Source organism: Phaeodactylum tricornutum, chromosome 1 (assembly GCF_000150955.2).
Source record: "Phaeodactylum tricornutum CCAP 1055/1 chromosome 1, whole genome shotgun sequence".
Taxonomy (NCBI): domain Eukaryota; phylum Bacillariophyta; class Bacillariophyceae; order Surirellales; family Neidiaceae; genus Phaeodactylum; species Phaeodactylum tricornutum.
The window spans coordinates 806,000-822,164 of record NC_011669.1 but is presented as its reverse complement, the minus strand read 5'-3'; the positions used below and the strand labels follow the sequence as shown (position 1 = coordinate 822,164).

The 16,165-nt window shown below is 51.0% G+C and overlaps 3 protein-coding genes across 3 annotated transcripts; 2 read left to right on the top strand and 1 right to left on the bottom strand.

Annotated features, from left to right (window-relative positions):
* Positions 1–4,908: 4,908 nt before the first annotated feature.
* PHATRDRAFT_17408 (predicted protein) lies at positions 4,909–8,936 on the top strand (the record flags this gene model as incomplete). Its single annotated transcript, XM_002177131.1, has 2 exons — positions 4,909–7,659; positions 7,711–8,936. The coding sequence occupies exons 1-2, from the start codon at positions 4,974–4,976 to the stop codon at positions 8,934–8,936; spliced, it is 3,912 nt and encodes a 1,303-aa protein (XP_002177167.1). The 5' UTR covers positions 4,909–4,973.
* An 87-nt stretch (positions 8,937–9,023) lies between these two features.
* PHATRDRAFT_53969 (predicted protein) lies at positions 9,024–13,529 on the bottom strand (the record flags this gene model as incomplete). The annotated part of the gene is made up of 4 exons (XM_002176621.1): positions 9,024–9,046; positions 9,081–9,519; positions 9,603–11,672; positions 11,790–13,529. The coding sequence occupies 4 exons, from the start codon at positions 13,527–13,529 to the stop codon at positions 9,024–9,026; spliced, it is 4,272 nt and encodes a 1,423-aa protein (XP_002176657.1).
* A 771-nt stretch (positions 13,530–14,300) lies between these two features.
* PHATRDRAFT_42690 (predicted protein) lies at positions 14,301–15,771 on the top strand (the record flags this gene model as incomplete). Its single annotated transcript, XM_002177130.1, has 1 exon — positions 14,301–15,771. Exon 1 carries the CDS (start codon positions 14,458–14,460, stop codon positions 15,769–15,771), a length of 1,314 nt encoding a protein of 437 aa, XP_002177166.1. The 5' UTR covers positions 14,301–14,457.
* Between the last annotated feature and the right edge of the window lie 394 nt (positions 15,772–16,165).

Genomic DNA, 16,165 nt, shown 5'->3' with positions numbered 1-16,165 from the left:
GACTTTCGATCAACCTTATCTGTGTTTTTACGGGAGCGTTCACAATAGCTCTTCGCAATGCATTCTGGACAAAACCACGGGTCGTCGTCGTTCTCCAACGACTTCCGCGACGGATCCTCAGGTGGTATACACTTTTGATGATAAACTCGTGGGCAGCCATCGCAGCATACCACGTTGCCAAATTCTCGGCAAACTTGACAATAATATTGATTGCCATCATTTCCAACAAATGCGTCGAGTGATTTGGATTTGTCAAAATCTCCTGATGGCGAGAATGGCTTTCCACTAACAAGAACTTTGACAACTGCAAAAGATCCGTCTTCTTCCACCGCTGTGAGCGATGGTAAGGTATCAGTCGAGGTCCGATGACCCCTTTTAGATCGATTTGGTCGACCGCCCCCCTTTTGTGCTTTATTCATATGCTCAGCTTGAGCGTCTTCGTCGAAACGTTCTTTCCTAATCATTCTGGTCGTAGAATCATTTCGGCGGCGACTCGCAGTCAGTTTTGAACCAGAAATCAGAGAGGAGCCGTTGTCATACCTTTCTATCATAGGACTTTCTGTATCAGCATCAGCTGCATTGGAGCGCGAGCTAGGAGCTCCCTCTGCATCCTTTTCATTAGTAACATCAGACGCATCGGAGCGTGAGCTACGAGCCCCCTCTACATCCCTTTCAGGAGTACCGGTTTGATTTTCAGGACCCATTTCGGTGTTTTCTCCACAATGCAAGTCAGGTGACAGGTGACGATCTCTAATCACTCCAACTTCCCCCTTAATTTGAGCAAGCAATATCGATAAGGGTAAAATATCGTCGTTCGCAACTCTTATGTTTACAAATAGCGTATTGAACACTGTTGTGGCCTGCGGCTGCGTTTGCTGTTCTTGTGAGGGTGCTGATTTTGGCCACAACTTGCAGCGTCCAATAGATTTCGACTGTTTCTGACCAAGCTGGGAGGACATCCTTTCTATAGATCACTTTGTACAGCTTTAGTCATTGATTGGATGTATGGTTTCGAATTTCCCCTATATATCGACAATAAAATCCGTTTGATATCGCATCTAATTCTGAAGAAAGCCAAGGCATTCGAAAAAAAGTTCTTTTCTTAGAGTTTTCCCTGGAGATCAACACGTAACTAATGTTTTTCTTTTTATGAAAGCCCAAATTGCCAGTAAGTAGAAAGTCATCGGAATGGTCCCGAAATCAGCAATAAATATTTGATATGAGGTTCTGAACTCACCACGGAAGGCATCGACGGCTCCAAATTCAAGATTTAACCTGGACGGTAAGCAGTATTTGCCTGTAGTACTGACACGCAGCAGCTTCCTGCGGTATAAGAAATGGCACATTGTGCGTGAGCGCCACTGTGAACATAAAAGGCTACGTCTCAATCTATAGAGGATATCGACCAGGAGGCGGCCGAGCACATCCAATACAATCGACCGGAAAAGAGGTGAGGGAGGTCCTTTTCTGTTCACAACCTAGGGATACACGAGGGAGCATCCCAGACAGCTGGTCACTCGTCGAAGCTAGAGTCGGACATCTCCGGTGAGTGGTAGGTGCCGAAAATTGTTCGCAATACCGCAAATTCAAGTTGCAATATAGGAGTGTGTTTGGCATAAAGCTGATCGGTCCCGGTATTGTAAGGAAAATTTGAAATATGGACAACGACAGAGCTCCCTTGGATCTCGACGCCTCTCCCATCCAAGGACAGCTGGCGAGTACAGTCATGGACTTAGAAGGAAAAATTGTTCGCGGACAATTGACCTCGCACGATGCTTCACTACTATACCAAATGCTAATGGAAAGCTCGAATGTGCATGGCGTTGACGGGTTTCAGAGAATGACTATCACTTTTGCCAACGTGAGATATATTGCCGCTCGAGACGACAGCCACATTTACATTACAAAAGCGAGAGTGGTATAGATGTCATTTACCAAAATCGCGGATCCATAGTCTGGTCTTGAAAGACGGAGCAACCCATTACCTACCGACGTCCGAGAGTGTCTTTACAATAAGAGTAGCTTAGGAAAAACAATTCGAAAAAGATTTGTGCTCCCGTCTTTTTTGCATGTATTTCCTGGAAATTTTATAGACGATGTGATAAGTGAACAAACGGCTAGCTTTTCGCTGGCCTGGGATGATCTGGGTGGTAACTCTCCTCATTTGGGTACCGGCGTAGATCAAGCCATCATTCTTCTACTTTCTCGGAAGAGGAATAATTGTCTTTACGTTAAGTGTGATGATAGCTCAAATGGGTTAGTTTTTTTTGTCGGACGAAGTTTAGCTATTACAAGATAAAGTAGGCACCAGAGGGATGGCAGCTGCACATCGGCTGCGGTATTTCTCGGTTTATTTGGTAAGACGGACTAATTATGTAAGGGTAGCAACCGTGCCAAAAGAATAAGCAAGCCCTGAGCGCATTTATTGCTGATAGCCTTATTTGAAGCACCAAATGTCATATACTTTGCACACCAGAAAAGGAACGGCATTCACCTATTGGAGCTGCTGCTGTGCTAGCATGACGTTGCAAAATTGTCTGCGCAAATCTTGTTCTGGTCGAAATATAAAATGTACCGGATGAATGCGTTCATCACCCCATAGAATCATATCTTCATCGTCAGCAATTTGTCTCCAGTCCCACTGTTCAGCAGCGAATTCGTGGATGTTACGAGCAACATTTATCTGAATTTCCAACGGGGGCGTCCAGAGCTGATTCCTTATGCGTTCCGAGTATTCAAAACGCCCAGGGATTGGAAATACAGTCACAGAGGCGTCGAAACTCACGCCGGGACGCCGGCTTTCCAAGCTTGAGGAGGGCGCATTCAGAGATGAGAAACTGGACGAAGAAAAACAATTCTCATCAATCGAAGGATCCTCTTTTCCGTGGTCAGCTTTGAGAGTGTAGAAAAAGGAATCTGAACGCGGTCGACGTGGACATGAAACCATGTGAGGGACTGGTGATGGTATTTTTCGGGTGTCGTCATGGATACCAAGGCGATTCAAAAATCGTGAGCGAATGCGCGAAGCGCTGGTTGCTTGTGGAGATAAGCGCCGTTGTGAATGATTTGGGGGGAACGACACTGTAGAGGTCGATGTAGATTCCGTGGAAGCCTGCACTGCTGGTCCTCGCTGAATCGAATCCGAATTCTTTACGTCTTTTTGCAAACAACACTCACGAATCAGCAAACAAGGCTTCTCGTCTACTTCGAAACTACTAGAGAGCAGCTGTTCAGGTTTTAGAGGCCGCATGGGGAAGTCAAATTAATGCGGTATCTTTCCTTGTGGTCACTTTTGTAGAGAAAGCGTATCCGAGATTGTGGATGCTCTAGATTTTTCACATTTTTGACGCCTTCTGTATCGTGTTAATAACTCCTTCTTGTCGAAGCCAGAAGCAGGACTGAGAGACCGGTTAATTTTGATTTGCTCTTCCGGAGGAAACTCTCAGATTGTCTGCCAGCTGCTTGCCCTTCCTGTTTTTTAATAAAATAAATAGTCAGTTTTTACTCTTTATAGATATTATACGACAGTCATATCGTTGTAAAAAGACAGATCACTTATACCAGCTTCATTTGTCGAATATCATATCTGATGTGACGTGACACGACAATTTGGAGTAGTTCGATCGAGACGGCTACCAAAATTTTGAAACTCCGACAGCCTCATTTTACACTTAATGATAAGAGCATCCTTTTCAAAAAAAACGACACTTGAATGACAGACAAATGTGTCTCGTTCCTCCTGACTTAAAGATGCTATATATATACATAAATAATTCAATGCCAGTTTCACTCCTACTGTTTCATTACGGTTAATTTGTAATTTCACAAAACGGAAAAGTGGCACTTCCTCGGCAGTGCCGCCTGAACATAGGTCTAATCTCTGCCGGAGTATTGTATGGTAAACGCACTCGCCTTCTGAAGTGCGTATGAGAATTGTTAGTGTATCTGTATTCTGAAAATGGTTTCCGACGAGATGCGTCGATTCTCAACTGATGGAAACGAAGAGCGAGACCCTTGGCAATACGAGGACTTTCGAATATTTTTGAAAAATATGTACCTCCAAGCCCGTTGGCCTCTTGAATCTCATTGATTGCATTCACCATGCTATTCAAGAAGCGTTATGACATGCTTGAAGCGTCAAATTTACAGAGACATACAGTCTCGCTATAATTAACCATTGCATTACCGATTCCATCTTGTTCGCAGTAGTCCGAGGGGACAGTAAGGGAACGGCTTGTTCTCTTGAACCTCGGACTTCTTAGTTAGAAGTTAGACGGGACGTTTGCACACCTTCCGGTCGGTAATTGGCAAAGTTTGACTGCTCGTCTGTTTCCCTTCAATTTACGTTATCTGTGAGGAAACTCCTAACTGTAAGTTGCTGTGATCAATAGCGACTCAAACTTTCCTTTGTCTTCTTACAACGGAGTGTAAAAGATCTCGGTCTGCAACAATTGTAGTTGGACAATAGTGGTGTTTTGTAGAGAACGAGCAAAGTGTATTTCCAATACTATCAAGTGTTTTATTTTTATTAAAACTGTAGAGAGGCTTTTGGATCCATCCTTAGAATGCCTAACTGTCTAGCATAGTTTGTATGGTGCTAGTACAACTCAGAAGACTGTATTTGTCAAATGCCTGATGAACGGACTTGTGACGCGGATGTCTTCTGATGAAGACAAAAAGTATCAGAGGGGAATCGACTCATTCGAATTCGATCATCGGTTGATAGTATTCTAGTCTAGCTGGCGGCCGTGGCGAGCCCTATGGTACCATAGCATTGGGGCTGCCACATTCGGCCCCGCGAACGACGTATCAAGTACATACCTATTTTTTGCTACCTCGTTCGATGCGTATTTCCAGCGTACGGGTAGAGGGGGTCTTGGTTGTGGAACTAATTGTTGCGGTACTTCACTGACTGTGAGTGGGGGTCCTCATTTTGGTGATCTTGAGATATTTGTTCAACTTTGTACTTTTGCATGGCGCCCAACGCTACTGCAGCTACCGGTGCTGGCGTCACTGATGACGATGCACCCGCAGTTCCGACGCATTCTATTGCCATGAAGCTGTTGGATGTACGTCTGCAACCGGCTACGGCTATTTTGACTTCGGTCACGGGCGAGTTCACCGACGTGGGTCGACACGAAATTGCCGCACTTAAGGCCGGGGGTATGATTGAAATTTACAGGATTGTGACAGTGGTGACCGAAGACGCGGACGGTGAGGACGACGCCAGCAACGCTACAAGCAAAACGGTGATCAAGTTAATTTTGCGTGTGGAAACCCGCAGTGTACTTCGTTCTTGTGCGGTGGTACGCTTTCCGGGAGAAAAACGCGACGTTCTTGCCGTTACAGCCGATAGTGGGGCCTTGTCTATTCTAGATTTTCTAAACAGCACCTGCAAGATTCTGCATTGCGCCGTGTTTGGCAAAACAGCCTGTCGGCGTGCGACGCCGGGACAGTACGTCGCGAGTGATCCCAAAGGACGAGCCGTACTCGTGGCGGCTACGGAAAAACGCAAACTGGTTTACGTTTTGAACAATCGTAGTGCCGAGAATGCCGCGACTTCGCTGGTGGCGAGTCCGTTGGAAGCGCATCGGGCCAGGACTATTACGTTTGATGTCGTTGGTATAGACAACGGCTACGACAACCCAATTTTTGCCGCTTTGGAATTACAGTACCCGGAACAAGAAGACGCGGCTGCCACGACGTGGACTGCGTCCGCAGTGGAAAAGCAACTTGCTTATTACGAATTAGACTTGGGTCTAAATCATGTAAGTCGCCGATGGGCGACAACGACACACCGATCTGCATGCTGTTTGGCGGCCCTGCCTGGTGGTGCCGACGGGCCCGGCGGAGTCCTGGTGGGAGGCGAAGATTGGGTGGAATACGTACACGAAGCCGCGTCCACGTCCTCCAACCATATTCGTAACCTAGCATGTTCCATCCCCCGTCGTGAACTCCATCCGTCCGACAAGGGCATTCTCATCACGAGCATTGTTGTACATCGCCAAAAGAAATCGAAATTTTTTGCCTTGGCCCAGTCAGAACTGGGGGATGTTTACAAAATTATAGTTCAGTTAAACGAACCTGACAAGACCAAAGTGGTTGGGATGGAAATTGCTCTTCTGGATACTTTGCCCAACGTGAACGCATTAAATGTGAGCAAGTTGGGCATGCTTTTTGCCGCAGCTTCGTTTGGCGATCATCACTTGTATCAGTTTGAACGCATTGATTTGCCTGACGCTCCAAAAAATACCAGTGATGAGGCGACCAAGGCATTGACCGCCAGTGGTAGCACAGTATTGACGACGGCATTAGCATCTGAAATTGCTTCTAAATTCGTGCCAACTGTGTTGCAAAATTTGCGAAAAATTCACTCCTTGGACAATCCTTCCCCGACGACTGGTGTTCTGGTGGGGGAACTGGCCGGCAATGAAGTCAGTCCGCAGATTTACGCGTTGACAGGCTCAGGTCCGACGAGTGCGTTGCGAGTAACACGCCACGGTGCGTCCGTCACTGAGCTCGCAGTTAGTGAATTGCCCGGCGTACCGGGGGCTATTTTTACTATCGGTACTGGGAACACTGCAGGCGGCAAGAAATTAGACCAATTCATTGTTGTTAGCTTTGCTGATGCCACACTTGTCCTAAGTGTCGGTGAAACAGTCGAAGAAGTTGGTAAAGAATCTGGTTTCCTGACAAACTCTCCCACACTGGCCTGTTCGGCGCTAGGGAGCGACGGTGCCTTGTGCCAAGTGCATCCCGTCGGAGTCCGGCACATTCAAAATGGTCAGGCCAAACAGTGGCATTGTCCTGGTCTCAAACGCATCGAGTGTGCGAGCGCCAACGAGAGTCAAGTAATTGTCGCGTTAGCTGGTGGAGAAATTATCTACTTCGAATTGGATCCAATGAGTGGCAATCTGATGGAAAGCGCGACGAGAGAGATGGGAGCGGATGTCTGTTGTTTGGATGTAGGGACTATTCCGAAAGGTCGTAGTCGGAGTCTGTTCGCGGTGGTTGGCTGCCGCGATCAAACGGTCCGCGTAATTAGCTTGGAGCCGGACAAAACCAAAATTTTGTCTCAACGCAGTAGTACCGCTTTGAAAGCCCGTCCTCATTCGGTTGCATTACAAATGATGAATGCAGGTGTAGCCAATAGCAATGCCAATGTCGATGATTTGACCCTCATTATTGGTTTAGACGATGGTAGCTCGTTGCGAGCGAGCATTGATCCAATCACGGGGTCGATTGGTACGAGTCCAACGCGTCGCTTTCTAGGCGCTCGCCCAGTAGCAGTATCGCGAATTTCGTTGGAGTCCAACCCGGCGACACTTCTGTTGTCGTCACGTCCTTGGATTACGCGCCGCGATGCTGCTTCTGGAAAACATATTATGGCACCGTTGTCGTACGCCCCCCTGGACCATGGCTGCTCCTTCAGTTCTGATGCCGTGAGCGAAGGGATTGTCGCGACCGCTGGGAAAACGCTTCGCATTTTGTCCATTGAGTCGTCAGGTATGGAAGGTGGCGATGACGAAGCCTTTAATACCAACAAGATTCCACTCCGCTACACCCCTCGTCAGATGACCCTCATGTCAGCGACTCCTTCGAACGCACAAGAACGCAAGGTCGTTTTGGTCGTTGTTGAAAGTGATTGCAACGAATATGGTTTTGATGAAAAGAAATCCATGGGTTTCGATCCTTCTGGCGAAGGTAAAGGGGAAAAAACAGGCGGCAAAGAGGACGATGCCATGGACGTAGACAGTGATGACGAAGGAAGAAAAGAAGACCTAAATCAGGGCGACGACGAAGATGATGAAGAAGAAAAGGCAATGAGACGAACCAGTATTCGTGGGCCCGTTCCGTCCAGTCCAGGACATTGGGGATCGTGTGTTAGGTTGCTCGATCCTTCGAACTCATGCACTACGCTTGATTGTATAGAAATGGGACGAAACGAAGCGGCACTATGCTGTGCGTCGGTCCGGTTTCACTCAAAAGGTGGTGAACCCTTGCTCGCTGTTGGAACTGTAACCGGAATGACTATGCACCCGTTGAAGCAGGATTCGAGTCACATCGTGATTTATCGTATCGTCAACGGAGACCGTTTTCAGCTTTTGCATCGAACTTCGGTGGACGACGGTCCTGTCCTTTCCCTGGCTCATTTTCAGGGCCGGCTTCTCGTCGGAATTGGAACGACTTTACGCCTCTACGAAATGGGCAAGCGCCAGCTTTTACGAAAAAGCGAACTACGCAATTTCCCAACGTTTGTCAAGACTGTCCAGACAGTCGGAGAGCGTGCCTACATCGGTGACATGATGCAATCCATTCAAATTGTTCGCTACGACGTGTCAGCAAACCGGCTGGTTCTGATTGCGAACGATGCTAGTCCTCGACCTATCGTCTGCCAAGAACTTCTTGATTGGAACACTGTCGCGGTCGGAGACAAATTCGGAAATATATCAGTAATGCGATTGCCACGAGGTGCGGACACTTCTGCTATTGATGTAACCGGGCAGCGCGCGCTCTGGGACTCGTCACGGGAAGACATGATCCCGAAGCTTGAGCTGCTGTGTCAGTATTACGTCGGAGAAGTGGTGACAAGCATGACTCGCTCTTCTTTGGTTGCAGGGGGTGCAGAATCTCTTATTTACGTGACAGTTTCGGGCCGTATTGGCGCGTTCGTTCCTTTCACGAATCGTAACGACGTTGATTTTTACAGTCAATTGGAGTCTGAGCTTCGCGGGGACGCTTCCCGGCCGACGGGACGCGATCCTCAGTCGTATCGCTCATATTATGCTCCAATGATGCACGTGGTAGACGGTGATTTGTGCGATGCTTTCAACTCTCTGGGACCCGAAAAGCAGAACAAAATTGCCGAGAAACTAGATCGTACCGTTGGTGAAATCATGAAAAAGCTAGAAGATACACGTAACGCATTGCTTTAAGGATCCTCTTGCTTTACAGTTAATCGCAACATTTTTAAACTTGTAAGCTTTGCCACATATCTGAGACTTTCGCCCAATCGCCAGCTTCTATAGCTTTGGTGATGTGGCTCCTTCGCACAACGCCATTACATGGAGTGAAGGAACTCGACCCATTGCCATTGACCTCCTGCTCAAATTCGGAACTAATGCGCTTAGCGTTCGACAAGACATCTTCTGGTAAGCCGGCCAGGCGAGCCACATTTATGCCAAACGACTTGGGACAAACCCCCTCGCCGAGCGTATATAGAAAAGTAATTGTACTTTCGTCTTTTTCTTCATTCTCAGGCCGAGAAGTAGTGATACCATTTTCGACGATGCACTCCATATGTCCGAGCCGTACGTTCCTATTATGTTTCCATTCTTCCAACAAGGAGTGGTAGTGAGTTGCAAACAGGCTCAAGCATTTGCTTCGATCGACAAGGTGTTTGACAACGGAGCTCGCAATCGCGGTACCGTCAAAAGTACTGGTTCCTCGGCCAAGCTCATCCATTATTACCAGACTGCGACGTGTCGCTCCTCGAAGAGCAGCGGCGGTCTCCGCTAACTACATTGACAAGAAGAACAGAGTATGCGAGTTAACAAGTGGGAAAGACTCGGCTGAGTGCATCAGAGCAGAGTGTCGCTTACCTCCACAAAGAATGTCGATTGTCCTAATAGAATACGGTCGGTGGCACCTAGTCGAGTATAGATGCGATCTATCGGAGTCAACGCGCAGTCTTCGGCCGGAACGAAGCAACCAATCTGGGCAAGTATCGAAATCAAACAAGTCTGTCGTAAAAGCGTGCTTTTCCCACCCATATTGGGTCCGCTAAGTAAAAGCACTCGGGAGGCGTTGTCTTGCGACGTTTCCGTGCCCAACGAAAGATCGTTGGGGATAAAATCGTTGGATCCAATCGAACTTTCAATACAAGGGTGTCGCCCGCCCGTCACTCGAATAGTCGGGGAAGCATGTTGCGGACAATCCAGGATCTTGGCTCGTGTATAGCCGGGTTTCGAAGCCGTCTGGGCTAGCGCCCCTATCGCATCCAACAACGATGTAGCTTGGGCAGCAGCAGCCCACAAGGACCGCATTGAATCAAATTTGGCAAATATAAGTTGCATGCCTCGAGCCTTGCGTTTCTTTTGTACTTCATACGCGTTTTCGAACTCCTGGACAAAGTGCTCTAATTGCGCCGTTCTGTATCGATTCATCTGCTTGGTGCCGCTCCCACGTTTTCCCTTGAGAATGAAGTTATCTGGAACGCGTACGCTGGCTGGAAGTTCGATTGTGTACTTTTCTTTTGACTCGGGCTTGGTATTGATGTATTTCCAGGACGATCTGGCGGCAGACCGGGGTTGCAAGTAGGTGCTGCACATTTCCTCCTTGTAATCGTTCAGTTCGGACTGAATGTGCGCGATGGCGTCACAAGCCTGGTCATACAGATCATCGATTCCGCGGGATGGTTCGAAGAATCCCTTGGCAGCCTGGTCAAGATCAAAGTTTTCAAAGAACCATTCAAGTTCCTGGATCATATTGGGAAAACACCCACCCTGATCTGTAAAGCGCACGATTTTGCTCAGCAGCCCACTTTGTATTTCGATGCCGTCAAAGAGCTCCGGAATCTGTGTTGCGTGCTGCAACCCTTTTAGCACTTTGGAGAAGTCGCCAACCTTGCGTTTTGTATAGGTGGATGTTTCGTACAACACCGCGCGGTCGCTCGGATAGTAACTGCTCCCGTCGTCTGCATCGTCTTCTTCCCCGGGAATCCGGGTCATTCCACTCATACTGTGGACCCGGCTCAATAATCGCTCAATGTCTCCACACTTGGCGAGAACAGACCGCGCTTCCGATAAGGCCATGCCGGCTCCTCCCGACACGAGTTCCTGCACAGCATCGGCCCGTCGATCAATGTCCGCTCGGCGGAACAAAGGACGGAGCAACCATGCACGAAGCAACCGGGATCCGTGCGGAGTCTTGGTAAGGTTGATTTTGGACCACAGACTACCGTTGGCTTTGTGGTCGACGGAGTTGTACAATATCTCGAGGTTGTGTAAAGTCGTTCCATCCAGTGCCATGTGATTGATATCGTTTTCGATATTAATGGCTTCGACCATCTCAAACTGCATGGGCACAGGATCTTGTGTTGCCTGTGTAACGTTTGGCGAAGTCTTCGTTGACAAAGGTGCCGTAGTGCGCTGATCGTCGATGTCAACACCAGCTTCACTCCAACTGTCGCGTTCGGCCATTGTCTGAATACGGCTGGGTGACTCTTCCGTGACTGTCGACGAGGACGGTGGAATATAGGCTTTGACGACACCCATGGAAAGTAGCTCACCGTCCACAAGATTCCGCTGCAAGTAAAACAAGACGGCGCCAAAACTTGATAAGGCCAGGGTGGCCCCGCCTTCCACCGCGGCCCGCAGCACGGCCGGCCAGCGGCTTACACTCACGTGATCGGTTTGTTGCTTCGAAGCGCGCGGATAATATCGTCGGCGATGCAGCTCGTCCAGAGTCTCCGACACATCCCAGGGATGAATCTGCGACAACGGACGGTCGAGCTTGCGGCGAATCTCCGGATCCAGTGCGGTGGACTGCGGGAATTGCTCCGTGGCCCGAATGATTTCCAAACGCGTAGACTGGAGCGAGGTTTTCTGGGCCGTCCGAATTAGCGACAAGAGAGTATCGGATGCACCATTGGGACCGCCCTCTACCAGAATCTGTCGAGCGCCCACAACAAATTTGCGATTGTGTGAGAAACATCAGAGTAACAAATGGATTGGAAAAACCAATCCCGGAATGCTGTCCGCGCGGACAAGCAAACGTCAGCTACGTACCTCGGAGGGTGCAAAATTGGTCAAGAGAGTATCCATCCGGGACCGGCGTACATCATCGGCAAACTGTCCAATCGTCACGACCCCGTGAACTGCATCGACAAGAGTGATACCGTACTCGCAAACGGGCGCCTGCTGCACTTCCACCTCTACGTCATCTTGCCGTTCCCCTTGGTCCACGAGCGTTTCCCGAATCGCCAGGAGGGGTCCCACGCCGCCTTGACCAGTGGCAATGTGCGTGTCATCGTCGAGATAGCCAAAGGTGCGGGTGCCGAGCGTAAGTATGGAGCAGACTTCGCGATTGACGACTTTGGGGGCGGGTCCGTTCCGTCGGTGGTGTGCCTTTTTGCGTACCGCGAGGGCATCGGGTGTTTCGGTCTGTTCAACACGGGCTACCTTGTAGCCGGCGCGGACGAGTTGATCCGCCATGGGTCCGTAGGATATTTCCGGAAAGCCGGCGTGGGCGACGTGTCCCTTCATGTAGAGCAGTCCGCAGACTTGGACGCCCACGTCGGCGTCAGCGTGGAACATTTCGTAGAATTTTCCGGTTTTGAAGAGGAGGACGGTATCGGCGTAGCGGGCTTTGAGGTCCCACCACTGTTGGACGGCGTCGGTCATGTTTCCGCCCGTGACGTTGAGCCAGTCTCGGGAATTGACCTTGAGTGTCCGACGGTCGTAGTCCGGGTGGTCCGGAGTGCGTCCCTGGGCGTCGCGGGGATTCTGGAGAAATGGTAAATGGTTATGGGCATGGGAACCCGCAATGTTGACGACACCTTTTTCGAACATGGGAGGCTTGCCTTTGGTTTGGGTAGCGTGGGTAGGGGAGGGGGTAGCGGCGAGGGAGGGTGAAGGGTACGGTTGAGTGTTGGTTGCGAGCGAAGCCCCCGCCAGGGAAGGTGTCACGTGCGGTGGGTTCCGCTTTGGTCCGGAAGGAGTGGTGGAAACGTCGGGTCGGGCCGGTGTCTGATGAGGGGCAGCTGGCGGGTGTGCCGTGACGGTCACGGAGGGTGTTGGACGGGACTTGGAGAGTGAGGGTCTGCGGGATGATACACTGTGACGCTTGGGTTTGCGCGGTGCTTCATCTTCGTCGTCGGTGACCATCCACTGATCCTCATTCTCGTCGTCGTTATCGTTCTGTTCGTCTTGCTCGTAGGCCGACTCGTCGTCTTCGTCGGCGCAACTCTCGGGTTCTTCCAAGTCTCCCGAAAACTCGAATTCGGCTTCTTCGTCTGGCTCGTCGGGTTCCGGAATACGTCGTCGCTTGTGCTGATTTCGGTTGTTATTGTTGTCGATATTCTGCTGCTGATTGTCGTTGGAGACGCGTTGGTACTGGGTCGTGTTGAGATCGATCCATTCCGGGGCTTGTCCGTCTCCGTAATCGATGCAGTGGAGCGGCGCCGACGTCGCACGCCGTATCTGGACCAACGTGCCTTGGTAGTAGGCTTTGTCGTCCGGCCAGTAGACCTGGAGGACATCCCCTACCCGCAACGGGGGCGTCAACGGACGTTTCGTGGTGGACTTTGGGGAGTGAGTCGTCGCGTCGGTGGAGGGTTTGGTGTCACCGGGGACGGGAGCGTTGGTAGATTCGAGAGGTACGGACGGTGACGACGGCTTGGTCGTTGCGGAGCTCTTGCGGGATGTCGTAAAGAAGGAAAACAAATTGCCCTGTTTGAGATTCTTTGCACCGCGGCTGCCGTTCGTGACGGCGGCGGTGGCGGCGGCCTTGGGTATCGACGGAGCCATCCCGGGAATGTCGAGACGAACGAACGTGGGTAAAAGAGAGAGTCGCGGGCAGTGGGATCGAACGGGAAAGTTGGGTCAACTCAAACTTGGAACAAACTGACGAGGAATGCACGAAAAAGCTATTAAGAGAAAGAGGGATGTAAAAGAGGGGTTGTCCCGATGGTATCACCCGTCTCCCGCCCAATCGGTCGAGGTGCATTGGGTCAGAAATGTGGGCGGGGAGGTTTGGGGGGAGGATGTTCGAGGTAGGATGGTAGCTCGCGTACAGAGTGTAGCGTTCGTAGAGTGTCTACTACTAGAGCTACCTACTCTAGCGAGCGAGCGCGTAGAGCGACTCTACTACTAGTAGGAGAAACACCGCGCCGTCGTCGAGGTGGGACGACGACGCGCGCTCCCGCCGTACGGTCGAGGCCGGGATCACGGTGCCGGCGTGGCCCGCGTCTCGGTTTCGAATTTCACCTTTCCAAACTGGAAAGGACGATCGCCATACTGTGGTAGTAGATAGATCGGTCCGTTCGTACCCGTACCAAATATGAGGAACAGCAATAAGCACGTACACCCGTTTTTACTACAACTGGATTCTGTTTGCGTATGATTTTTGGATTGTCGTCCAACAGTAACACGTAGACACAGACAGCCTCACAAGTGTTCCAAAAGACTATACTACGGTATACCTACGCCAAACAAACACATGTGGAAATTTCCCCCCCACTCCCGCGTAGGCTATCGATCGAATCTCCACAACGACGCTACGTCTCCACGCAAGGGCCGGGCCGGGCCTCGCCTCACTTACAGTTACCGCCACAACTGTCGGTTCTTCTCTTTGGTAGAGGTGTTGCTATTTCGTCTCTTTCGTAGTGGATAACGACAAGTGCTCTTTGCTTCTTGCCACGGCTCCAGTGTGACGATTGACTGTGAATCGTCACGTATGACGACGACAACGTCCGGGGCAGTGGCACCCGCACCCAGCGGGGCGAGCCATTCGACCAAGCCGCGTCGTCGGGACAACAGCAACAACAACAAGGCTATTAACCAGAGTGGTTCTGGTATGGATGGTGCTCCTACGTCTGCTGCTGTTGCTACTGGTACTGCTGGTGCTACTACTCCCAGTGGAACAACAGCTCCACCAACGCTGGATACCGACGAAGGCACGCTCCGGGCCATTCTTGCACAGCACGCTCCCACAGTCCTTGCTGCACACATTGTCACCGCCACAATCTACATTCCCACCGCTACTGTCGGAGCCGTCATTGGACGCAAAGGACAGAACATTGTGGCTCTGCAAAAACGTGCCGCCGCCGTCCAAGTTTCCTCTGCCGCCAAGCACCGTCCCCACGCGAATTCCAATCCACTCCCCGTACGCGTCGCCGTCGTCCACGCCGACCAAAAGACCGTTGCGGCACTGCCTTCCACCGTTACTCCTCTCGACAATTCCCAACCCCGCCTCTGGACTCCCGTCGTCGTGCGCGCCGATCCCGTCGCCCTTGGAGTCGTGGCTGCACAAATTGCCCGTGACGTTGCCTCCACCACCGCACCGTCCCAGAATACCGCGACGATAGACGAGGTTGTTTTGGATGTTCCGCTGCACGCTCGCTGGTCGTATCCCGACGTACTCGTGGGGCCCGACGGCACGACGCTCGCACAATTGTCCGCCGATACCCACGTACGCATACACGTGCCCCCGCACCACGCGCCCCCACGACGAATGTCGGATGGTACGGTGGTGAATCACGTCGTCCAACTCGAAGGCGACTGGCCAAACGTACACGCGTGTTTGGCCAGAATGATTCTGCTACTCGCAACCCAAACCGACGCGGCGCCCACGGCCGGTACCGATACCGGTGGCGTCCACACCGATCGATCGCTACCATCCGATCACCAGTATCCCTATCAGGCAACTATCTCGGTGCCACTCCTGCCTTCGCAAATGAAATTGCGCGGCCTCAAACGGAAACACGCGTGTCGCTTTCACAAGAAGAAGCGTCACGACCAAGGCTGGGATCTGACACTGCTCGCCGACTCCAACTCGACCATGGACGCGGTCCGGGCGGTTTTGGAAAAGTGGCGGGACTCGGTCGCGGATACGACTGGGGACCACGACGAGGATGCGGAGGATGCCGTCCGGTCGCAGACACCGTCAAAGCGGACGCACGGCCGGGGAGGACGAGGATCCCGCGGGCGCTCGAACAGCGGCAACGCGGCCCCTCGGACCAATCTGCCGAATCGCGGGACCCATCAGTGATGACGGCGCCCCGTTGGAGATGCCTACGGAGGGAACGCGTTCACCAGGACCAAGGCACAGGACACCATGCATAGGCTTCGTCACGGTCAGTCGACAAATAATGTCCACGGACATTTCTGTCTTCCAGCGATTGGACATCGAAGTCGTACGCCCGCATATCCGGCTCGTGCTGTCATTGGTCCGGTCTTCGGGATACACATGAAAGGGGACACGAGTGAGTCACGGAAACCGGAACAAGTCGTGGCGGGAAGAGAAGGGGCCATCCACAATGTATCCTTAGCATTTCTCAAAGTACCCAAAAACTCCTTTTAAGAAATTATTTTCAACGGATCGCAGAATAAATCGCTACGATATATAGAGTATTCAGATTTGTAGTAGAAAACTAATTCTCAAC